The 20570-nt window shown below is 40.0% G+C and overlaps 1 protein-coding gene across 1 annotated transcript in view; it reads left to right on the top strand.

Moving 5' to 3' along the window:
• The window catches only part of LOC150079134 (hemocyte protein-glutamine gamma-glutamyltransferase-like), a 166250-nt gene that overhangs the window by 112837 nt on the left and 32843 nt on the right, over positions 1-20570 (top strand). Inside the window, exons 8-10 of the mRNA XM_090382484.1 lie at positions 1084-1222; positions 17949-18052; positions 20091-20259. Coding sequence (XP_090238610.1) covers positions 1084-1222; positions 17949-18052; positions 20091-20259 — 412 coding nt within the window. The remainder of the gene's footprint in view (positions 1-1083; positions 1223-17948; positions 18053-20090; positions 20260-20570) is intronic.

Genomic DNA, 20570 nt, shown 5'->3' with positions numbered 1-20570 from the left:
TCATTGACAAGACACCATGAGCTACTCTTGCAGCCCGTCTGCACTGCTCAGAGAACTTCATATCTGCCTGCACAATAACATCCAGGTCCTTTTCATTCTCTACCACTGTCAGTGTAGTACCACAGAGGTGATACGTTGCTCTGGGGTTACTGTTTCCCATATGTAGTACTTTACATTTGTCAATGTTAAACTTCATTTGCCACCTCTCAGCCCATCTGCTCTGCTCAGAGAACTTCATATCTGCCTGCACAATAACCTCCAGGTCCTTTTCATTCTCTACCACTGTCAGTGTAGTACGTTGCTCTGAGGTTACTGTTTCCCATATGTAGTACTTTACATTTGTCAATGTTAAACTTCATTTGCCACCTCTCAGCCCATCTGCTCAACCTTTCCAGATCCTGTTGCAGCAGCATAGCGTCAGTAGTATCCTTAACCCTGGCAACCTTTGTATCGTCTGCAAACTTGGACATTAAGCTTGATATACCATCATCAATATCATTTATAAATACAGAAAACAATAATGGACCCAACACTGAACCCTGAGGGACTCCACTAATAACATTAGTCCACGATGAGCAGTGTCCATTGATTACCACCCTGTCTTCTCCCCCTCAACCATCCCTTTATCCATAGCAGCAATTTGCCTCCAAAGCCACACTGCTCCACTGATTAATTGTAAATTCCTCTGATCTAGTGGGGTGCCTGAGTATAAACTGAATATAACTAGCCCTGTAATTATGCCAAATTGCCTGGGTACAAAATATAAAACAAATAAGTCCTATACTGTTAAAGGATAACACAGAAAAAGGAAAGCGTGCTCTAACACCAAAACATATTTGTAGAAAATGGAGGAATACTTGCAAAAAAGTTATTTCGGTACAATAATGAAGACTGGAGCTTAACACAAGCATATAATAGATAAAGAATTGTAACTGCAACAATCACTTTCTTTGCAAATAACTTCCTAATGTATTAGAAACTTAGCAGCAGTGTGGTAGTAATGCTCTAGTTTCATATTGATTCTAAAATCATGCATATGTTTATGTGTATGAACGTATTATTTGTCTCTTCCCCATCCCGTAGTTTGCAGAGCTTTGGGTGTTCCCTGTCGGACCGTCACAAATTTTGTCTCTGCCCACGACACTGATGACAGCCTTACTGTAGACAAGTACTTCGATAAAAATGGTGAAGAAATTGATGAAGCGAACAGAGACTCCATCTGGTGAGGAAAAAAACAATTCAGTTAACATTATATGAAATATATAATATTAACTATTTAGTGAACATTATATTCTGCTCTGTTTTTTTATTGTTATTATTAATATTATTCTTTAAATATTTCTAATTCAATATAAGCCGTGCAAAATTATTTAACAGCTTACTGCATGTACTTGCAAGCAAAAGACACATCATTCATGACCGAATGACACGGTAGGGGCAGCACGAAAACAGTCAATGGGTTGGAGCAAAGGAGCCTTTACACCGTAATCAGGAAAAATAAAATATTTAAAAAAGAAATGGGAAAAGACTTACACAATTTAGCAAAAATAAAATTGTAAAATATATTTATAAAATCATTCATGATCAAGGATTTATTGCAGTTGGGCTTATAAATCCCAAATTTTGGTCTCACCGAAGATGACCTCAATGCTTTAAAAAGTACTAAATGCACATCTCACACCAGCTTTTAATAGAACAAGAACGAAATACAACTTACCGAAGGAACTGTTCCTTGACTAAGCAAAACTTCTTAGGCAATAAAACCTTAGGAGTGATGAACTTTAGCATTAGTAGAGGCATACGATGCAAGAAAGCAAGCTTATACAGCATCAGCCAAATAAAAAAAAAATCATTCCCATTTCACCCAGCCGTTCACTCTAAAAGTTTTAGTTCTGCCTTGAATTTATTTAAGCTGTGAACTTCCAAAACGAGAAATGGAAGTTGCTTCCAGCAATCAACCATCCGCTGGCTAAAGGCAAATTTCCGCTCATCTATTCCAATGTCTTTCCTCGCTTTGAATTTATGGCCCCTCAGGTGCGTAATCTGAGCAAGAGGAAGAATTCCATCAGCATTGAACTTGCCCTTTAATTTCAAGGCCTTACACACTTCAATTAGATACTTGAAGCTTCGTCCGTAAATGAATTCAACTAAATCGCTTTTTTTTTTTTTTTTGAAGAAATTCAGTATAACGTGCAAGAGTTTTAATAAAATTTTCAGCCAGTAGGAGGGCAGATATTGTAAACAATAAACAGTCCACTTTAAAACTAGCTGTATGTCTCAGTATACAACTAGTTTTATAGGTGTGTGAGAGATATGAGAAGTGTGATCATAAAGTTAGGGGGAAAACTTTGTAGTGTACAGTATCTTGAAATTGTGGCGTCCTAGCGTGTTGCTACTAGTCGCATTATGTTCGATGACTTATCTAGAGAGTAAATTAATGCACTGAATATAAGATGTTTTTTTTATCTGTTTCATCGCACTTCAAAATGAATGATTTTACTGAGCAGCGAACATACATCACTTTTGTTTCAAATTAGGCAGAGTGCAAAAATTGCCCAAGAAATGTTTAAAAAATGCTTTCGGATGCTATTTATTGTTCTAAGATTTTCACAGTCTTAGAACAATATACAGGGTGTTTCAGTTAAACGTTTCAGAACTTCTAAGAGGGGTAGGGTACATCCTGACAACTCGAAATCATATAGCAATGTGGGGTCGGAAATGCTTTCCTGAAGCGGTGTTGTACACAGAAGCACCATAAAGAAAAGAGACCGTAAGTCAGAAATCGTTTTAATAATACATGAAAAGAAGCAAAAGGTACATGGATTAAAGTAAGTGTTCGAAGTTTCTTCCACGGGCTACAATGCACGCCTCACATCTCCGACGCATGGACATCCGAACATTCTGGAATACTCCAGGCGAATTTCGAATTTCTTCGGCAGCTACTGCGATTCTTGCAACCAGCTCCTCAGCATTGTCAACAGGGGTGTCATAAACTAGCGATTTCATATGATCCCAGAAATAAAAATCAAGACATGATAGGTCGGGTGACCGAGCAGGCCAACGCACGGGACCACCACGTCCGATCCACTGTTGACCAAATGTGACATCCAGGTAGTTACGAACATCTCCGCTATAATGGGCAGGGGCTCCACCGTGTTGGAACCACATTGTCTGTTGCGTCGATGCAGAAATCTGTTCATCTCTCAAAAGTTGTGGCAATACTTGCTGCAGAAAGATCAAGTAGATAGGTCCGGTTAGACGACACGGTAACAGGTAAGGTCCGATGAGGTGATCTCCCATAATACCGGCCCATACATTGACCGAAAATCGAATCTGTGCTGCACGACGTCGTATTGCATGCGGGTTCTCGACCGCCCAGATATGGTCGTTATGCGTGTTGAAAATTCCTTCCCTTGTGAAGGATGCCTCATCTGAAAACAACACTTCAGCAGGAAAAAGGGGATTTGTAGCACATTTTCCAAGGTACCACTGTGCGAAAGCAATACGAGGTTGAAGAAATTTCGAACACTTACTTTAATCCATGTACCTTTTGCTTCTTTTCATGTATTATTAAAACGATTTCTCACTTACGGTCTCTTTTCTTTTTATGGTGCTTCTGTGTACAACACCGCTTCAGGAAAGCATTTCCGACCCCACATTGCTATATGATTTCGAGTTGTCAGGATGTACCCTACCCCTCTTAGAAGTTCTGAAACGTTTAACTGAAACACCCTGTATAGCATCACAAAGTTTATAGAACATCCATAGAAGACGATTCTCATTCAGGCTGCCCTTCAACTTCAAAAGGCGCCTCCGTAGCCAGGTGCAGCACACGCTTATTGATTAGACCGGGATTCGAGCCCGTGACCAACAAATACGGAGGATGCGGAAAGGTCGGGGAATGACCACCGCATATCCCAGGAGCAATATGGCCTTAGTTGCTAATGCTCCTAAAAATCAAATAACAAAACAAACAAACAAAATAAATTTCAAAAAATAAAGATTTAATTGCTCGTTGTTCATGATCTTATCAGGAGTTATCGACTTTTAACTATCCGCGAAGCTGCTATTGAAATTTCTTATGATTCGAGATGAAGAAGTACACCAGTCAATCAAGAAGTCACACAACTGGTGAACCCCAGAAATAGATAACATACACAACTACTGGTACAAGATATTCAGCTGTACATCCAGGCATATAGCAGAGCTGTTCAGCCCACACAATAAGGAACCCTGACACAATACCAGCGTCTCTGAATCAAGGAATCATCTACCTGAAACCTAAGGACAAAGACACCACAAACTCGGCGAAGTAGAGACCAGTCACCTGTCTCCCAACAGTGTAAAAGATTCTAACTAGCTGCATAACTAAGATATCAGACTTGGAGAGCGAATACATCATGGCGGAGCAGCAGAAGGAATGTAAGCAGATGAACAAAGGATGCAAGGAGAAATTGACAACTTACGTTGAAGTTATGGAACAAGCCGACAAGAAGCACCGCAACCTGTACACGGCCTACATCAGCCTCCACAAGGCCTTCGACTCCGTACCTCACAACTGCCTGATAGAGACGCTGAAGATATACAAAGTCAACCCGACACCTACGAAATTCGTAGAAGCAATCATAGCAAAATGGAGGAGCATCATCGAGGTTGAGAATGTCACGACCATACCGATCCCCATCAGAAAAGGAATCTTCGATGGAGATGCCTTGAGCCCACTATGGTTCTGTCTAACACTAAACCCACTGTCCACCATGATCAATAACAGCTAGTACTGATAAACCCTAAAAGAAGTGATTAAGAACCTGTACACCCTCTCTCACCTGATGTACATGAATGACAAACTCTTATGCGGCAACCAAGAATCAACTCAAACACCTACTCCGGATCATCGAAGAGTTCAGTACTGACATTAGGATTCAACTGGCCTAAAAAAAAAAAAAGACCCATGGAATGCATCGAGGACATCCACTCGGAGAAATTATCAGCTGAAGACTGGTGAAGAGATTGAAGCCAAGACAGAGGGAGAGACCTACAAATATTTGAGGCTGAGGCAGGCTCACCAATGAGAACAAACAGAGACTACTCTTTTGTTATTATTGGCCTGCCTGACTGAGAAATGCCATCAGAGACAGACATCTGCTAAAATCAAACCTGAATGGTAGGAACATGGTCACAGCCATAAATACTTACGCATTCCCATTACTAACGTTTTGTGTTCGTAGATTGGACCAACACCAAGCTGGAGGAAATAATGAGATCTACCACGCTAATGATGACCAAGAATCGCCAATACCACCCGAAGCCAGCCATCGAGAGACTGACCACAGCCCAGAAAGAATGAGGCTACGGATTGATTGACTTCACTGCATAAGAGAAGGAGGTTAAGAACCTGCGGGATTAAATCTAGGAAAACGCAGCAAATCTTAACATGCCATAAGAAAGATAGACAAACAGCACACAACAATCAACCTTAACAAGGGGACTCCACTCACACAGACAGACAGAAACAAATACAGAAAGATGGGAGAAGATGGCACGCCGTAGTAGACACTACAACGACCTCTGTCAAGACTACATAGATAAGATAGCTTCAAACTCATGGCTCACGAAGCTCACGAACGGGAGTCTTTTCCATAAGACTGAACGATTCATGCTCTTAGAACAGGTAACACCATGAACGACAGGACCTGGTCGCAGGATAATACATCACAAGCCAGCGCAAAAATACTAGTGGATCAAAGGAAGTGTACCATATTATAAATATGAACATCAGAAATTCAGAAAAGAAAGATAGACAAACAGCACACAACAATCAACCTTAACAAGGGGACTCCACTCACACAGACAGACAGAAACAAATACAGAAAGATGGGAGAAGATGGCACGCCGTAGTAGACACTACAACGACCTCTGTCAAGACTACATAGATAAGATAGCTTCAAACTCATGGCTCACGAACGGGAGTCTTTTCCATAAGACTGAACGATTCATGCTCTTAGAACAGGTAACACCATGAACGACAGGACCTGGTCGCAGGATAATACATCACAAGCCAGCGCAAAAATACTAGTGGATCAAAGGAAGTGTACCATATTATAAATATGAACATCAGGCCGTACCAGAGACCCCTATTCACAGACAATACTGGGCCATGCCATAATAACGAACAAGACGATCTCCCACAACCGACCAGACTTTAACCCTCGTCAACAAGAACGAAATGACTACCTACCGGATCGACATAACAGTGCCTAACACCAGCAACTTCCAGTAAACCTACGAGGGAAAAGATAAGATCAAAAAAAAAGAAAGAAAACACCTTTTACATTAGGGTAAACCAGAAGGTTATTTCATATACACATGTACACAGGTGCCTCCGTAGCCAGGTGGGAAGGAGCAGCAGTGCGTAGCACACGCTTCTTGATTAGACCGGGGTTCGAGCCCGTCACCACCAAATACGGAGGATGCGGAAAGGTCAGGGAATGACCACCGCATATCCTGGAGCAATATGGCCTTAGTTGCTAATGCTCCTAAAAACCAAATAACAAACCCATGTATATTGTGTCTGTAAATTACGTGTGTTCTCTGGTTGATTTGCCTGTTTTACTTGACGAAAAGCCTCAGTTTCTGGGAGGAAAAACTTGCTATCTACACTCGAGACCGACTAACTCAGCCAGGGAGTGAAAAAACCAATTAGAGCTCCGCGCGTCATCGACAGGATTCGAAACCGGGCCTTTTCCACCCGGTATGGGGAGGACGGTGACGATACCACTGTGCTACAGTGCAGACAGCCAGGAAATACATTGCCAAAGACCACGTAGTGACAGAGGACAATTTCGACAAAGCCACCTGGTCCCAGAAACAATCCAGCCCATTACCAAAGGATGCAGGTTGATCACCCAGACAAAGTACACCCATAGACAGGACAAGCTTGCCCATTAGAAGCTAGCGCAACAATACTAGGTGATCAAAGAAAGTGCATAGTATTACAATTCGGGACCACCAGGCCGTACTAGAGACCCCTACTCACAAACTATACTGGGACACGTCATAATAAGGGAAAGGACCAGGGTCGCGTTAACGCTACGGCTAAATCGGCCATAGCCGGGGGCTGCATCTGAAGAAGGGCCTCATTTTCAGTTTAAATATTTTCTGAAGTAGTGATAAAAATATCTTATAATAATAATAACTAGGCGGCTTTTCTCCCTGCTCACTTTGCTCGCCCATCCCCGCACACACTTTTCTACGTAAAATGTAGTGGTATACGGAGTAAGCAAATCTTATCTATGTAAAAGACACAACTATCGAAACGCAGAGACTTACATATTTCTGTTGACTTATCTAAAAAATAAAAACCAACTCGTTCTATGGATGTGTCTGAAATATAGGCACTGCGAAAGCAAAAATAAGGGTAGGAGTGTGTTATAGGCCTAATGACTCGAATGAGTACAATGAACAATTGTACAGAGAAATTGAGTGGGCTAGTAGATCAGAATGTCTTATAATGGGGGATTTTAACTTCCCAGTTAAAATCTTTAACTGGGAAGTTAACTTTAACACTCACACACTAGTCTGACTTTTGTGGATTTATTGGAAGATTGTTTTCTGCAGCAGCATGTTCGAGAGGAAACCAGAGAAAGTAATACTCTTGATCTGGTTATCAGCAGTGATCATTCGTGTATTAAGAATTTGCAGATAAAGGAACCACCATGTGGCAGTGATCACAGTGTACTGATGTGGGATTTACTTAAAGATATAATTACCATCAGGGGTAAAGGAAAGGGTTTTTGTTTCCGTAAAGGTGAGTACAGTGGCCTCAGACAGTTTTTAAATTCTGTACAGTGGGATCAACTGACGATGTTACCAAGAGTAAATTCTAAGTGGGAAGCATTCAAGGAATTAATCGTGGATACTACTAAAAGTTTCATATCTATTAAGAAATATCGTTCAAGGTTTAGGCCAAAATGGTTATCTAATGAACTAATGAGACTCGTGACAGAGAAGAAAAATGCATGGGATGCATATAAATTATCAAGCGACTCAGAAGCCTATGGCAGATATAAGTTAGTCTGTAATCAGGTCACAAAGGAGGTTAGATAGGCGAAGGCAGATTACGAGAAATCTTTGGCCAAAGATGCTAAGAAAAACAGCAAGGCTTTCTTTACTTATATAAACTCTAAAAGGAAGGGGATGAATCTGATTGGTCCACTTGACATCGACGGTTCGACTTTTGATGATCCTGCTCAGATAGCAAACAAACTGAATGAGTATTTTGCATCTACATTCACACATGAGGAATTATTAAGGTTTGAAAATAGCAGAAGGTTATCAAATTGTAGCAGGGTGCTTAATGATTTTGTAATAACTGAGAGCCAAGCGGGGAAGAAATTCTTCAAGTTAAACATAAGAAAGGCACCTTGGGTGGATGGAATCTCCCCAGTTATATTAAAGGAGGCGGCAAAGCAACTAAGCAAACCCTTAGCCATAATTATGAGAGCATCCTTCGACTCAGGGGAGGTCCCCACGGACTGGAGATGTGCAAATGTATCCTCAATTCACAAAGGGGGATCAAAGGGTGACACGAGTAATTACAGACCAGTTAGTTTAACTTCTGTTCCGGGTAAAATAATAGAGTCACTGGTTAAAGATGCATTGCAGGATCATCTAGACAAGACTGCAGCAATAATTCAGACACAGCATGGGTTTGTTAAGGGAAAGTCTTGACTGACAAATTTGATAGGATATTATGATGTGGTTACAAAGCAAGTTGATGCAAAAAATAATTTTGATATCATACATTTGGATTTCAGGAAAGCTTTTGACATTGTTGCGCATGGAAGACTATTGTACAAATTGGAGCAGAATGGTATTAAGGGTAAGTTGCTACAATGGATAAAAGGATGGTTGAGTGGGAGAACACAGAGAATGGTAATTAATGGGTGCTGCTCTTCATGGACTAATGTTATTAGTGGAGTCCCACAGGGTTCTGTGTTGGGTCCACTGTTGTTTTGTATATTTATCAATGATATTGATGAAGGTATATCAGGCTTAGTGTCGATGTTTGCAGATGATACAAAGGTTGGCAGGGTTGTTAATGACAGTAATGGCAGTATGCTACTGCAACAGGATCTAGATAATTTGGACAGATGGGCTAAGAAGTGGCAACTGAAGTTTAACCTTGACAAATGCAAAGCACTGCATATGAGTAGAAGTAACACCAGAGAAATGTACCAACTGTGTGGTACTACACTTAAGGTGGTAGAAAATGAAAAAGACCTGGGAGTAATTGTGCAGTCAGATATGAAGTTTTCTGAGCAATGCAGACAGGCAGCCAGGGCAGGTCATGGGGTTTTGTCAATGATATATAGGAATTTTGCTAAGAGGGAAAAGGAGGTGATTGTCCCTCTGTATAAGACAATGGTCAAGCCACGCCTTGAGTACTGCGTACAGGTCTGGAAGCCTGATTGTAGGAAGGATGTAGATTTGCTTGAGCGTGTACAGAGAAGGGGAACAAGATTGGTGAGGGGAATGAAGGGATCCTCTTACCAAGAGAGGCTTAAGTTCTGCAAATTGCAGTGGCTGGAGACTAGGCACCTGCGCGGTGATCTGATTGAGGCGTATAAGGCCTTGAATGGGTTGAGCACGCTGAATTCTGATGGGATTCTTCCACTTGTTCAGATTACGAACCTAAGGGGGCATAAATTCAAATGAAGAAAAGGCAGATGTAAAATAGATGTGCGGAAATTTGCCTTTAGCCAGCGGGTGGTTAATTGCTGGAACAAACTTCCATCTGTCGTTGTAGAAGTTGATAGGTTAAATAAATTTAAGGAGGAACTGGACAGGCATTTGGAGGGAACGGTGTTATTTTTTCTATTTTTTTATTTGGCTGATGCTGCATAAGCTCATGCACTTGCTTTCTTGCATCACATGCCACTACTACTACTATTTCTATGGATGTCTCTGAGGCTGACTTCCTCGAGAATCTGTTTGACAAGAATTTGAGCAAGGAAGGTGTTTCCCGTGAGGATTTTAAACAATCGATAAAGTTTAAGTTTAAAATTGCTTCAAGAAACAAGAATAACCAGCATTGGATTATTGAAACACCTGGAGCCAATAGAAGAATTTTGTTGAGGTTGGGAGGAAAGATTTATGTAGGATGGTCTACTCATGGTGTTAAGGACTTCCTTATTGTGTCCAGGTGATTTAAATGTCTTAATTTTGGACACTCCACGAAAAAACTGTTATCAATCCGCTGACTTATGGAACTCAACGTCACCAAATTGATGATTTTCCTAACGGGGACTCTTCTGCAGTCTGTCCAAACCGCAAAAGGAACAGTGCTCATTCATACCAAGATTCAAAATTTCCCAAATGTATAAGGGTAAAAGAAGCTACTAAGATCAGAGCTGATTAAGTTTAACTCTCAAAGAAGAGGAAATCTTAGTGGAAGTGTAAAATGTTTGCAATTAAATTTCCAGAGGTCAATCTCTGTTATAAATGATCTTTATAAAATTATTGCTGAACACGGTATTCAAGTTCTTGGACTGCACGACGTATATACTTATAATGGCTTGGTTAAGAGGCTTCCTTCTGGTACAAAGATAGTCCAGTCGATTACATAAGTTTCTAGAAAGGGAGGTCACGCTGTGTAGAGTTTGGGCAACTCTGGCTATTGTTGACCCTACTATAACTGTCACCAAGATTGTCGCCCTTTGTACCACACATGCGGCGTGGGCATGTTTGAATGGTGCCTTTAGGCAAATCTTTTTGGTTTCGGTCTACTTTCAGTGTAGCCGGCCACATCAAGAAATAGTCCTTATCTAAACTATTTAGAAACGGTGTTACTTCGTTTGGCCGGAAAGAAAATTATTTGTTTTGGATGCCAAAGCTTCTTCCTCTCTTTGGAACAGCCCTGTGTCTAATCAAAAGGGTGAGAAGCTGAAGCAGTTTATATATACAAAAAAATTTCACGCTTTGGAATTCTGCTGGCCATCCAACTACTTTTGTTTCATCTAGTGGTCAATCATTCATTGACATTACCTTATCAAATTCTACACTTGGTATAGCTATTTTAAACTGGAATGTACATACTTCCTGGCCAGGAAGTGTTCACGACGTAATAACTTTTGAGGTGGTCTCTGACTGGCTCTCGGCTCACTCACATGACTTCCCCGTTTTAAGATGGAGGATGTTAACTGGGAGTCTTTTGACAGGAGACTTCAAAAGATTACTACCCCTGAAAATGTCGAAAGAATAAAACAGCTGCCAGTTAATGAGCAGCAGGAAGAAGTTATAAAACTCATTCTAGAAGTTTGCAATGCCACCCTAACCAAAAAGAAACGTAGAAATATCTTTGTTCCCTGGTGGTCTCAGGAACTAACAGACCTTAGGTGAAATTTGAAGAGAACACAGATTTCCAGCATGCTAAGAGGAACAACTGGATTCGGAAGGAGGTTGATCGCCTTGAGGAGATCTGTAAGATAGCTCGAAGACTTTATTTCAACACCATATATCTTGAAATTTGGCAAGCTTCAGAGAGATTAATTAATTCAACTTTAAATCAGGAACTACGGGGTGTTCCTTGCAAAATTGTTATCTATTAGATTGATCCTGGTGATGTTTTCTCCTCTGTTACTATTTCAAACAATTCTGAGACTTTATCATGGCAAGAATCTATCAACGCCATTCTCGACGGAATTCATCAGATTATTAAGGTGGGCTCAGTCTGATCCCACAGCTCAGTCTGAATTCAGATTTGCACATCTAGCATATTGTGGAATCAGCTTTGAAGAATTTTCTCCAGGATGAGATAAATCAGGCCATTAACTCAATGAAAGATAGGAAGTGTCATGGTTTGGATCCTTTGGAAGTTTCGGTACTGAAAAGAGTGTGTAAGGTTTGTTCCCAGCTTATCCAGAATCTACACTAAGTGATCACTGAATTATGGCCATCCCTGTGAAAACTGAATGCGACCCGTTGACCACGTGGGGTACAAGAGTGCGCAGTTTGTCGACTTACGTAGCATAGATAAGGTGTCGGTGGTTCAGTAGATAGTAAAATTCCGAGCGTGATGGGTAAAAGGAATGATTTTTCGGACTTTGATAAAGGACAGATTGTGGGTGCTCAACGAGCTGTTCTCTCGATTTCCCAAATGGCTGAACTGGTGGACTGTTTGAGAGCTGCCGTTGTTAAAGTGTCCCAGGACTGCTGTAAAGATGGTCAAACAATGACCCGACAGCAATACTGCAAAAGTCAGCAAAAGGATGATGTTAGAGGTGAGCACCGGGTTCAATGACTCAGACATGTAAATAGGCGCAGCTCTGTTGAAGAGTTGACTACCCAATACAACATGGGCCAACCCGGAACAATATCTGGCATGACCATGCATTGCACATATTGGCTATACCAGCAGACGATCCCTACGGCATCCTCTTCTAACCAAGGTTCATCGGCGTAAAAGACTCGCCTGGTGCAAAGAGCATGCAAGTTGGACGTTAGAAGACTGGAAGATGGTGTGCTGGTCAGATGAATCATGTTATTTACTCCATACTGCGGATGGTGTATATGGATTTGGCGTCAACGACATGAGGCTCTTCATCCAACGTGCATGGTATCAAAAGTGCAGGCCGGTGGAGACAGTTGTATAGTGTGAGGCACGTTACACTGGCAGGAACTTGGACCCCTGGTGCACATGGAACAACGTATCACCGGTCTCCGCTATTGTCAACTACTTGATAACTGTGTATACACCGCTATGTTACACTTTTTCCCGAATGGCAATGGTGTCCTCCAGGATGACAATGTGCTTAACCATCAGGCACTTTATGTGCAGGAATGGTTCAGGGAACACAGTTCTGACTTCCAGCATATCAAACCCCAGGGGGGGCTCACATCTGGTCAGTATGGGCTTGGCACACCCAGGGTCCTGAGCTGGATATCATTATTTTTCTCTTTCTTGGTGATTCCCTTCTACTTTTGACTCTCTCTCTCTCTCTCTCTCTCTCTCTCTCTCTCTCTCTCTCTCTCTCAGGGTAACTCGGGATTTTTTTTTTGGCTGGTGCAGCATAAGCCTCAGGCTTCCTTGCACCTTACAGCTAATAATAATAATAATAATATCGATTGGCCTCCAAACTACCCCGATATCAATCCCATAGAGCACTTGTGGGAGACTATGGAAAGGCATATCAGGTGTCTGGATACACCAATCACCTCCATACCCCCATTACACACAGCTTGGTTGGCCATACCTTCAGAACGCTTCCGAAATCTTGCTGAATCAATTCCACATCAGACAGCTGCTGTACTGAGTGCAAAAGGAGGACCTACGAAGTATTAGGTAGGTGGTTATAATTCAGTGATCACTCAGGGTTTTAAACTCTTGTTCACAGGAGGGTACCTTCCCGAATAATTGGAAACGAGCTAATTTAAAATATTTATGGGAAAAACAAACAATGATCCAGCATCATAGACCGATCGCCCTTTTTGCTGTAATGGGGAAAGTTCTGAAAAAACTGACAGTTGTCAGACTTAATAAATATTACTTAGCTAGAAACTTAAATGTTCAGTTGCAGTTTGGCTTCATGAAAGGGAGGTCAACTGTTGACGCAATTAAAATGGCCATGGATTCTGTCTCCTCTGCTGCCACAAAATATGTTCTCGGCCTCTTTGTGGACTTCAAAGGGGCCTTTGACACCGTTTGGTGGCAGAGTGTCCTGGAGAGGTTCTGGGAGGTGAAGATCCCCGCTTCTTTATATCGCCTAACCTCTGGTTATTTTAGTGACAGATCTCTTGCGATTTCCTCTGCTTTTTCTCAGGTTATGCGTCCGGTCTCCAGAGGCTACCCTCAAGGATCAGTCCTTAGTCCTGTTTGTTGGATTGTGATTCTTGACAGGTGGCTTGCTGTCGAGCATGAACAAATACAGGAAGTTGCATATGCTGACGATCTGGTGATTCTGATCACAGGTAATACTCGTTTGAAATTGGAAGAGCTAATGATTTACTCAATGACCTAAACGACTGATGTAAAGTAAATAAGCTTCAAATCTCTATTTCTAAAACCAGACAAATGTTGTTAAAATGTACATTGAATTTAAACAGACCGCCCAATATTAGGCTGGAGCTTCAGACTAATAAAATTACCCATTTAATTTTATAGCTCAATCAAAATATCTTTTACAGAAAATAAAGTTACTTACTGGTAAAATAATTAAAATAACAAAAACTGTGTAGAGTATTATATATAAAGCCCTCAATATTTAATTGTACTACACTTGTATTTTTGTTATGCTGCTGGAGCCTGGGGCTCTAAGGTAAATAGTAGCATGGTCAGTAGATATCTCTTACAAGCCCAAAGATTTTCTTCTTGCTGTCTCAAAATCTTGCAAGAGAGTTTCAACCATTGCTTTGCAAGTGTTGTGTGATAAATTACCAGTTAAATATGAGATTATGTTTCAGTAACTGCTATACCATCGTCGTAAGCCAGTCCCTACCCAGATTGAAGATTATGCCATAAATCTTGAACTAAGCGATAAGGAGGACAAAAGAAGACTTAGATGTCAGTTTGTCCATGACTGGAAATCTGAGTGGACCCTGTGAGATCAGGGTCGGGTAACTCATAAGTTTCTTTCCAATGTTGCTGAGTTTTCTAAGCAAACAATTAAAATGGTTTAATCCAGGCATAAACCTTGGTTTTATACTTACAGGCCATGGCAGCCTAAACAGTAAATTATTTACTTTTGGTTTATAAGACTCTCCTTTATGTCATTACGGTGCTCCAGAAACTGAGGAGCACTTGCTTTTTGACTGTCTTACCTATTTAGACCTTAGAAGAGAACTTCAATTATTGACTAATGTATATGAAAATGAAACTATTTCTTAGTAATAGAGAGAATTTAGCTTTGTCAGAATACTCTGACAGACTTTTTAAAAGAAGGGAGCGTTTGGTTGCTTCTGATCTGGTAGATGATGTTCTTCTATTGTAAAGGTATAAATACCTACTTGTAAATAAATGTGCTTTAACTTAGATAATTACTAGTTACAGGTTCTTGGAGACACTGACAGTGGTAAGGGTGCTTGTATGTTTAAACAACTTCTTCATGAAGTGATTTACTTGGTGCTAATAGTATTTGCTTGAAAACGGAGAACTTGTCACCGTGAGTGTTTTGTTAGGTTCTGTAACTTGTTTGGTTAAATTATGTTGTGAAATACAGGGAATCATTATGTTCTGAATTATCATAGAGATGTGATGTTTTTTCTCAATGATGACTTCATTGAGATTGGGTTTTGAGTGCCGCAATCTGCTATGGTTCCTGCAGGATGCTGTTTTGAGGGTTTCTACCTAATTTGCCCTAATTTGCTTTAGGACTCTAGTCTTGGTATTCCTGCCTGATGGGGCAGGTTAAGTACTTATTTTCAAGGTAACAATTTTGTTGGTGATAAGGTGGCTTGTGGTTGCTCCAGGCAAAGGTTTTTGGCTTGGGGTATTTTGTAAAATTTGTATATAATTGCTTACTTCTGCACATAATTGGAGCTCGTTTAAGAGATTGTATAATATTGCAGTAAATGACTCAGTTCTTTGCTTATCTGGTTGGCTGAATAATTCCCTATTATTGGGACATTGTAAAATTAATGTAAATGTTTACCTTGGATTTCATGTTGTCTAATTCTGGGGTATATATTCTTAATTTATTGTAAATAATTATTGTTGGGGTTAAATATTAGTCTTAACTGTAAATTTGTGGGTTGTTGTACTCCTAAGTCTTGGGGTTTGTCGAAGGCGTTGATGGTTACTGATTTAAAGCTCAGTTAGTTTAGTCAGTTTAGTTTAGGTTCTGATGAGCTTCCAGAGCTGTTTTTGTTTAGTTGTTACGCTGTAATTGGATAACATCTCTGTCCACTAGTCTCTTATTTTAGCTTACTTTTGATCTTCTTTCTTCATTTCTTCCAGGGGATGCCTCTTTCTTTATCCCCTTATCTCTTTCCTTCCCTCCCAACTTCTCATACTTCTCAAGCTATCTTCCTGCTGCTATTCTTATTGGGGGTCTTCAGAATTTTCTGAAATCCCCTCTGCGTGTCACCTCCTGGATAGTAGTCCCTGGCGCGCCTCCTGGTCGCCAAGGTTGGAGTCAGGGAACCAAGTGTCCCCTGACTGCGAAGTTGCCAGGGGACAACACACCTACATGCTACACTTGACGGCCTTGGCCTTTTGTTTTCTCAGATGCTACATCGGCATATAGCAGAAACCCTGGAGACCGCAATTGAAACAAACACACATTGAGTCTTCATTCTAACAATCGAAGCTATCTGCCTTCATATAAGGTTGTTGCTCTAGGCCAGTGGTTTTCAACCTGGGTGCCGCGGCAACATTTTTTGGGGTGCCGCGTAATTTGGGTTAAGTTACTTAAAGTTATTATTATTTTTTTTTTTTGAATTTGTATATTTATTTCATTATAAAAAGATGTACGGTATCCATTATACCGTATCTTTTTAATTTTGTGGTGATCTATAATTGATCTTTATTTAGTACCTCTATATAAAGAATAAAATTATTATATAGGTATATATTAAAATGTCGAAAACCACTGTGTTAAGTATTTCTTTTGGCCTAGGGGGGTACCGTGATAAAGTTCCTGAGACACTAAGGGCGCCGTGAACCGAGAAAGTTTGGGAACCTCTGCTCTAGGCCTGTTCCCACCACCTCCTTAGTATCAGTCCCTGACTCTTGGAACCTTCTCCCAAGTCCATGGACAACCGCTCGATCAACACTGAGCCATATGGCTACAAATGCTTGAGACTGATAGAAATCTAACTGTCCAACATAAATATTCAGGAAGTTGATTCCTAAGTTGTTCTTTTAATGGCCTTCTTTCTGACAATTCTCAACACATTGAGAAGCCAGTCATGATTGGTTGGTTCACAGAGGAAGGCAAATGGTTTCCTATCGACTCTCTCTTATGCTGCAGTCACACTTTAAGTGATTTCAGGCAAACTTCTCACAGCGCGAACTTGAGATGGCAGCAATGTAAACTACCGATCGCTGTTTTAGTCATGGCTCAAAGTTATTTCTACCAAGTGAATTATCATTGAGCTGGCAGTACGGAAGCAACATGACGGAGGAACATTCATTATATCAAATTTCTACAAATCCCTGGAAAATGGATCGCTAAAATTACCAGCAAATATAAAGCTTCTCATGCTGACTTTTCATAGTAAGTTTCAATATTTCTTCATGAATATGACTAACAATATGCACAAGTTATAATCATGTATATTGTTTCTAAATAAATATTCATTTCAAATTTATACTTACTTGAAACGTTCGTGTTATTCACAGTTTTAGTCCACAGTTTTTTTGAAAATTATGGTAACTTTCATTTTTTAGTCCTACAAACCTCTTTCGGTGAAAACAAGATTAATCAATATTTCTGTATCCATAGTTCGCGTGATCGGAAACACACCACATCGAAAGAGCAGCGATGACGAGAGTCAGCTAAATAAATTTGCTTCTACTGTAACCAGTTACACCGGTGATAAAAGCTTTGATTGTTCATCGCGCGATGAAAAATCGCCAAAAATCCAATACGGTGTGACTTCAGTCGCACTGTACTGGGATTTCTAAAGTTATAAAGTGGCTACTGAATAGACTACGTCCGATACTATGTTACTGTTGAGTCAGCCCACAATAAATTGCATGTGATATATAAAGGTCCTTCATCGCAAGTTGCAGTGTATGCATCTACACTAAAAAGGTAAGTGTTACCTTAGTTTTGAAAATCAGCGTATATAACAAACAGCTACATCAAATTCGATGTAGCTGTTTATTATATACACTGATAGAAAAACGGATATCTCTGTTGGTTTGGGTTTTATTTTAACATTAACATCCTTTTAAGGCCTAAAGAAATATCTACTAAAGAACAAAATTTATTATCATTATTACTCAGGAACTTCCATGTATGGAATGACTGCTGGATGGCCCGCCCTGACCTTCCCTCTAGTTATGGTGGATGGCAAGCGGTAGACGCTACACCCCAGGAAACTAGCGAAGGTACATTTTCTATTAGAATAAGCAAGAATTTGAGAGAAAAAAATTTTTTCAGAAAAATAATGACAAGGCTGTTAATTAAATAACCAGAACCATAAACAGAATAATTAAACAAAATAGATGCCACTACACGTACAATTCAAAATGCTCACAAGGACATTATCTCACGAGTTTTTCACGTTTCCGTGCATTCAGCTTTAAAGTGAAACTCACGCTAAACGGGTGGCAGTACCACTGGTAGGGTGTTTTAGCAAGTGACCTTCAAGTTCTAATAGAGTATCCAGAAGAGTAGTGAGCGATACAACTAACAGAAAGCTGCCAGAACAAAGGGATAAGACCAAAGTGAAGAGGGCGAACTGTTTAATTTTTTTTTTCTCATTTGCTATTTTAATATTATTTTAAGAAATCATTTTTAAGGTGTAGTATAATGTGCATCTTCCAATATGCGTTTAAAATTTTCTGAATAGGAAAGAGAATTAGCCTGGAAGAAAATGCACGTAAATAGATCCTTACCCCGGTGGAGAGAGGTCCTGGCTGTTCAGATTCTCCCAGAAAATTGTGTGGTTAGATAAATATATTAGCAAGTTGCTAAAAAAAAAAAAAAAAACTTCAGTAAATACGACATTTATTTATTTTTAATATTTATTTTCAGTAATTAAAACGTTTAACAATTACAGTAAAATTTTTTCTCCCTTATTTTTTAAAAAATTTTTTTCTAAGCAAATAGCGTATATTCTCGCCTTTTGATACATTGCCATTACAATGGCTGTTTCACTTTTACATACGGCTTACCCCTCCTCCCTCCATCATCTACCTACCATGCAACATTGTGTGTGTTAAGCGGCAAAGCAATTACGGCTCCAAGGTGTCAGTATATTGTGTCTCTAAATGCCTTTTCTCTTCGGTCGGTTTACTGTTTGCTGAACGAAAACCCTGAGCGTCTAAGAGCAAAAACTATGCAATCCATCTCCTGAGACTGAATAACTCAATCAGGTTGTGAAAACAAGCTCATAAATTTCTCACGTCATTGACGGGATTCGAATCTTGGCCTTTTTCTAACTGGTATGGGAGGACGGTCATTATAACTACTCCAGTACCAGCGAAGGCACAAAGCGACAACTGGAATTAAACCATTACTTTCCAGAGCTGAGGTGGTCCAATAAACAAGTTGCCTTCATGTGTAGCACAGTTGGTAGAATCGCCGTCCTCCCCAAACCGGGTGGAAGAGATCTCGGTTCGAGTCGAGTCTATGACCTAAGGAATTTTCATGGGCCTTTTTCACAACATGGCTGGAAAAAAACCATGTTTCTGTTTGCTGGAAAAAAACCAACATGGTTTTTTTTCCAGCAAACAGAAAATCGACCACAGAACACGAGCAATTTATACACGGAGCAATACGACCTTAATCGCTGATGCTCCTAAAACCCTACTACAAACAACAATAAATAAGTTGAAAGATTGTGTATGCAATTCAGTTAATGACTGAATTTAAGCGCTACATTTGCGACCTTTCTTTTTTAGCAGTTTTGCACTGGCGAATGCCAAGATTTCTCTATTTTTAAATCCAGGATTTCCTCTTCATTTTTCCACTTTTTAACCACTGTGCATAAAATTAACCACTCTTAGTTCTCTAATGCTTGAGAATGAGATTCATGTTCACATATTTTTGACTCAAAGTCATACATCAAAATATTTTTTCGTGTGGGTAGTTTTCTTACGCAACCTTATTCTCGTGGGCATTTTTTCTCCTGGAAATTTTCCTCCTGAGGGACCTTTCAGCGGGCATTTTTTTCCTGGATCCGAAACTGACAATAACACATAGCTCGTCTTTGACTGGTATTTACTTCATCACTTTTAAATCGTGAGTAGTGGTAATACAAATATATAAGTCACAATCTCGCTTGTACTATTGTAATAAATAGCATTATGTTTTTTAAATGCGTATAAAGTAAAAATCCAAATATTTATTTTTTTATATGAAAGTATAAGCCATGTTATTTTGTTTATTTTGTTTTATTTTTTTTAAATGACTATGATACAGGCTTATTCCGAGCTGGTCCAGCATCAGTGGAAGCTATTCGGAGAGGTCAGGTTGGTCATCACTATGATGCGCCATTTGTCTTCGCCGAAGTGAATGCCGACATTATACACTGGCAAGAAGATGATTCATCCGACTTCGGCTGGAAGAAGATGAGGACAAACAAGTATCAGTGAGTTCATTTTATTTCATTCTGTTAACAAAGAAAATGTTTGACTTTGCACAAATTGTAGTAAAAAAAACCCGAAAGGTTCGATGTAGCAACTTTTCTGCAAAGGTTCGTTCCAGTAACTTGTCTAATATTTCTTCAATATATTCTGTATATCACGATGGAATACAGAACATAATTGAACGCAACCATTCCTCCCAAGCTAGGTGAACAAGCCAAGTCATTAATGATTATCACAGGTATGTCAACTACTGAAGCGGAAAGTGAGAAATCACAAAGGCAACCTGAACAAAGTGATTCGAGAATCAGTTGGC

This window comes from Mastigoproctus giganteus, chromosome 10, assembly GCF_048544385.1.
Source record: "Mastigoproctus giganteus isolate SK-2022 chromosome 10, ASM4854438v1, whole genome shotgun sequence".
Taxonomy (NCBI): domain Eukaryota; kingdom Metazoa; phylum Arthropoda; class Arachnida; order Uropygi; family Thelyphonidae; genus Mastigoproctus; species Mastigoproctus giganteus.
Note: the sequence above shows the minus strand (reverse complement) of the source record. Positions and strands in the feature narration are given on the sequence as shown.